Genomic DNA, 6,094 nt, shown 5'->3' with positions numbered 1-6,094 from the left:
AATGATCTTTAAAAAAGCATCATATGACCCCTTTAAAGCTAAATAATTAATTAATTTGCTAATGAATTTCCTATAAGACTAAACATTATGCAGGAAACCAAGCAGCAGTAACAGTTTCAAATACTATTTATATATTATCATAGCATAAATATACCTCTAGTAGCAGGCAACGCATCACTCAGGCAGCTAACCAGACCTCCCTGGGCATAGAGCCATTTAGAAAGTGACAAAAATCATCCTAGATTTTATATCACACTCTGCCCTGTTCTTCCTGGAAGCATCTTCTCTACTCTAGATGCTATTTCCGTCACCTGGCAGTGTCCTGTCTACTCTGCATGGTCAAGGTCATGTTGTGGTGAGTGGTGTTCAGTTTCTAATGGGGCCCTCTCAGCGTGAGAGTCATCGACTTTGGTCCGGTCAGTCCCTGCAGAGGGACATGGCTGATACTCAGAGGCTTAGAGGCTTCAGCCAAGGCAGTGAAGCTGTAAGGATGCTTTATCACTGGAAAATGCGTCATAACTGACCAAAAATGCGTATGTGATCACATGAAAAGGAAAAGGAAAAAGGAGAGAGAAAGAGACAGAGGCAGAGAAAGACAGACAGATGTTCTCTCTCTCAGATGAAAGGTTTCAATTTCTTGCAGCACTTCTCCAAGGCCACTAATGTTTTATTCATGGCTGATGTGAGCTGACCTTGACAGGGCTATCATACACACTGACTGGCACGGCTCCACCCTTTTTCCAAACCGAACAGCTGTGAAGTTTCACGACCCTTCTTACCTCATCGCTCACCTGACAGTCATTCACCTTTACACAGGTCAATGTCTGTCTTTGGACTCTGTGGTACATTCAGCAAGATTATTTTCAGAGATGAGCCAATGGCCAATTATTGATTAAATTAAGACCTTGAGCAAAGGTTTAATATGCATTATATTATTATACAAGTAATACTCCAATATATGCATCAATATTCTGTGCGTTAGTTTTTGCAAAAATCCCAAGATCCCTACATCCCTACGTAATTATAAAAAGGACAAAAAGCAGTGCAGTGTTGTTTGTTTTGCTGTAAACAGAAAAACTGATTTCAACAGTTTAACCTGCTCTGAGTTTACTTTTTTAAATTATATTTTAAAAATGTAATTTAGTTCTGTGATGGCAAAGCTGAATTTTCAGCAGCCAGAATATATGCTGATTTGGTGCTCAAGAAGCACTTATTACCATCAATGTTGAAATCCGTTGTGATGCTCAATATTTTTATGGAAACTGCCATACATTTTTTAAATACTTAGATGAACAGAAAGTTAAAAAAAACAAAAAAAACATAGAAATTATTTGTAACATTATAAATGTCTTTACTGTCACTTATCATTAATTTATTAAATCCTTGATTTAATTAAAAGATTTCTTTTAAAAATTATTATGCATTCTATTATGCAAGCAATGATGCATTTACTGTGCATTAGTTTTGTTAAAACCAGTACATGCAGTGCAGTGTTGTTTGTTTTGCTGTAAACAGAAACAGGGATTTCAACAATTTAACCTGCTCTGAGTTTGCTTTTTCTAAAGTAATAATAGTGAGCAGATACGTATCACCATCCAGCAATTTCCAAAGGCGCCGCATTTTGTTTATGCTCTTTAGGCGTCTGCTTTTAAACCGCATGCACTCTTTGCAGACTGTAATGCATGGGTTGCTGCTAGACTGAAACCTGGATTTAATGTAAATGTGATTGTAACAACTTGTATTTTTCAGAAGTTAATACAGTTGTTGAACGCATAAAGAATGTGATTAAGCACTCAGAAGAATAGTGACAACTATATTTAGCTGCAGTATGTACGTGTCCAGTGAGTCCTTAATGGAATACGGAGATGCATTATGAATGGAGAATTACACAAACAGTTCCATAATAGGACACAGTGCTGTTTACTATAGTCTGGCGAACATGACATAAATAGAGTCAAGCCTGAGAAAAGTAAACAAGCAATGACGTCAAAAGACCTCACCTTGTCCCCTCTTTTTACTGTCCTGGTAGTCAGCTTGCTAATGGCCTTCTTGGCAGCATCGCCCAGCCGTCGCTATAGTAACAAAGGACAGAGAGGAGAGAGTAATTCACATAATTTTAGATTCACAGCTTGACTTAATGAAACAGGAAATTAAAATGACTAAACAAAGCTGGGGAATAAAAGACTCTGAACAGCAGTAAAAAAAAATTGCAATTCAGATTTTGATAAACAAGGTAGAGCTGAATAATAATGCAGAGGAGAAAGCATTAACAATATTAATTGTGATAAAAGCAACATATCAGAGTGTCTTATCAGGATTCAGGATTGTATAAAGCAAATTAGACCGGTTTAGTGAATGGCCTGACAGAGAGGGCCATAAATAAAAGACTCTAAGTGTGGCCTGTGATGGGCAGTTCATTGTATGTGTGTGTTTATGAGTGTTTTTTTCTGAGATGTCCTCGGTCTTCATTCTGCCAGTTTATTGCTAAATAAACAGCTCAGTGATTTACCTCCGACAGTTTACAGGAAAAAACAAAGGTTTTTCTGTGTGTGTGTGTGTGTGTGTGTGTGCTATATTTGCAAGGGTCTCAACATGTCCTCACAAATAAAGACACAAATAAACCTCTTAAAACTAATTCATGAGGATGTCCTCACAAGTACAGTTCATAAAATGGCCAAATGATGTTTTAATTAAAATCTAAAAATGCCAAAAGGGTTAGGGTCAGTCTGCACTAATTATAATAAGCTTAATTAAAAAACAATAGAAGTCAATGGGAAGTACAGTATGTGTGTGTGCCTGTGTGTGTAAACGTTTGCGATTACATTTAGGTTAGATGCCACCAAAACACTAAAATTACCTGTTAATCAGCTAAATACTTAAGTCCATTTACTCTACCATTCAAAAGTTTGGGGTCAGTAAGATTTTTAAAAAGTTTTTGAAAGAAGTCTCTTATAAATCACCAATTATGCTTTTATTTGATCAAAAATACAGTAAATAGTAATATTGTGAAATATCATTAGAATATTTATTAGAATTATTAGATCCTTCAGAATTCATTCTAATATCAATTTGGTGCTCAAAAACATTTCATATTATAATCCATGTTGAAAACAGTTGTTCTGCTTAATATTTTTGTGGAGACAGTCATAAATTTTTAGGATTCTTGGATGAATAAAGTTTAAAAGGACAGCATTTATTTGAAATAGAAATGTTTTGTAACATTATAAATGTCTTTACTGTCACTTTTGAATAAATAATAATAATAATAATAAAGACAAGACAAACAATGTTTACATTAGATTTTGAAATTGTTTTGACATCATAATATTTACAGACGTATTCACAAAACTGAATAAGCAATAATCACACTAGCAAAGATTAAAGAGCAAAATTAGGTTAATGGGAAGAAAGCAACATGCAAATGAGGTTATGCTGAAACTGTTTATGACTTGCTACCTTAAAAAAAGGTTTAAGTAACCTTACACATGGTCAGGTTATTAGGCATATTCTGTGCAAGGCCTTGCATTTAAATGCACTCAGTGTTTTTATTTAAATCCTCCATAGTATAAACTGTGTCTACTACTTTAAATCTAACTGGTAAATAAGAGATTCTGATTTTACATATTTCACATTTATACCAGCAGCTGTTAATACAGCTTGATTAAAGCCTGTTTATGCCAGTAGTAAATTCAGAGGTCTAGTAAAAGTGAAAGGGCTGAGAGACATCAATACTACAGTGGAGTAATGAGGAGTCTGTGTGTGTGGAACTAGACGCTGAAGAGGCAGAGTGTCACCAAACACACACACACACACATTTCTGCATTAAGATTTCAAGAGCTGGGAAGGCTGTGCCATTTACTAGGGATGGGCGTATCGATCCAAAGTATCGATATATCGATATTGACGCGAGTATCGAAAGTATCGATACTCAAACAAAAAATATCGATACTAAGGTGTGTTTTATTTACCAGTGATTTTGTTAATTCAAAAAAAGAATGCGTACAATATGCATTGAATTGGACGAATAACCTTTGTTAGCAAGTAATTGTGTAAGATAGAACTATTTTCCTGCTCATCTGAACACGCAAATGTTGCAAGACAGAACAAATCCATCACAGAGAGCATTCACTCACTGCTGACAGTGCATTCAAACAGGGCTGCGTTTCCCAAAAGTATCATAAGAAAGCATTAAAGCTTTTGGGAACGGCAGCCCTGAACAATGCTTATCAGAGGAAAGAGAAAAAAAAACATATGTGTTTGAGTTATTTCACTATAAACAAACTGAAATTGTAGCCTACATAGTTTGTGCAATTACAGTTATTTAAATTGAACGTTGAAAGATAATATTGATCATGTTCTATTCTGTAATGTTAATAGAAATCATACACTGTCAGAATAAATATGTTGCATTTTATGCATGTTGCAGCCGGTTACTGGCAGTCCCTTATGAAAATGAAACATGGTTTTACTAAAGTGACCATAGTTCAACTGAGTTCAGAAGTATCGAATCGGTATCGATATCGACGATACTGCCTTGAAAAATATAGGTATTGTATCGAAAACAAAATAAGTGGTATCGCCCATCCCTACCATTTACTACTAGAGTTGGGGTACTCTGACTCGAGTCCGGTCTCGAGTACAGTTTTTTAAAGGACTCGGACTTGTCACGGACTTGGATGCATTTTTACTCGGACTTCACTCGGACTTGAGCCTTTCGGACTCAGAAAATATGTCAGAGTCCAACCGAGTCCAGGGACAATTGACGGAAATGTCACTGACTCAATGCATTATCACGAAAGGGATATTCAGTATTTGCATGTGTTTTTAAGTCTTGTCCAGTAGGCTACTTGAAAGCCGACGGATTTCTGTGCTCACACACCGAAGGCGCGCTCACAGAATAACGCGCCTCTCAGTCAGCGTGCGAATGCCGAGTTCTTTCGCTTAAGTTCTCTTAAATTCTGTTATTGCTACACACTTACACGAAAAGTTATGTCAAAATTCCCGTCTTGGAGACTATTCATGTAAATGCAGTCGGTTTTGTCTTAAGTTAACTTGAACAGTTGGGAGAAATACGTATTTGTCAAAATATTTGATCTATGCGTCAGATCTTAAAGTATAAATGTTAAGCAAACAAAAGAAAAGGAGAAAATCACTCACTGCTCTTGACTGAATCACTTTAACTTTAATAAGAATCATCTATATTTAATGTATACAGTGAAGATTATTTTTACATTTATTACTTCATGAAATGTCTTTAGTAGGCTATTTCTAGAAGCCTTTACTAGGCTACAATATGAAAAACTTAAAAAAACGTTTTAACAAACTAAAAAAAAAACTATTTAATTTGTATTTTTGAGTAATATATTTATTTATCATTTAGCTTGTAAGTAATACTTGGAGTGTTTACTTGCCTTCAGTAAGCTTGAGAATGTTTTATTACATTAGTTTATTTTTTGCTTTTGTATTAGTGGCAGTTTTTTGCTTCAAAGAAAACTCATTTTTCTAACATCTTTGCGGCAATGGTTTTTATGGGTCCAAAATCACCTTGGGTGTGCATTATATTTTCTAATAATTCAACGGCCCGTCATCAATTATTCCTTACATAATGTAATTTATTGTAATTAATGTAACTATAAATGCATTCAAAAATAAAACAGGTGTGAGTTGGCTGTGATTTATGGAAAGTATATGTAGGACTTTTATACGCAGTGTGTGCTATCGTACAGACTAGGTTTATCCCTCACAGCCTAGCTTCAAAGAAAAATAATTTTTCTAACATCTTTGTGGCAATAGTTTTTATGGGTCCAAAACCACCTTGGGTGTGCATTATTTTCTAATAATTCAACAGCCCATCATCAATTATTCCTTACATAATGTAATTTATTGTAATTAATGTAACTATAAATGCATTCAAAAATAAAACGGGTGCGAGTTGCCTGTGACTTATGGAAAGTGTAGGGCTTTTATACACAGTGTGTGCCATTGTACAGACCAGGTTTATCCCTCACAGCCTCATTTTCATCCAAGAAAAAATTCAAAATGCCCTGTCTAAGGGGTCCGTGTACTTTGGAGTCCATTTATTTTTCTTTTTTTT

At 35.2% G+C, this 6,094-nt stretch overlaps 1 protein-coding gene across 1 annotated transcript in view; it reads right to left on the bottom strand.

Moving 5' to 3' along the window:
* Nucleotides 1–1,960: 1,960 nt before the first annotated feature.
* The window catches only part of LOC107692814 (E3 ubiquitin-protein ligase RNF130-like), a gene marked incomplete at its 3' end in the record, with an annotated part of 51,747 nt that continues 47,613 nt past the window's right edge, over nt 1,961–6,094 (bottom strand). Inside the window, exon 5 of the mRNA XM_016492016.1 lies at nt 1,961–2,072. Within this exon, the coding sequence (XP_016347502.1) occupies nt 1,961–2,072 (112 nt within the window). The remainder of the gene's footprint in view (nt 2,073–6,094) is intronic.

This window comes from Sinocyclocheilus anshuiensis, unplaced genomic scaffold, assembly GCF_001515605.1.
Source record: "Sinocyclocheilus anshuiensis isolate Anshui unplaced genomic scaffold, SAMN03320099.WGS_v1.1 scaffold774, whole genome shotgun sequence".
Taxonomy (NCBI): Eukaryota; Metazoa; Chordata; class Actinopteri; order Cypriniformes; family Cyprinidae; genus Sinocyclocheilus; species Sinocyclocheilus anshuiensis.
Note: the sequence above shows the minus strand (reverse complement) of the source record. Positions and strands in the feature narration are given on the sequence as shown.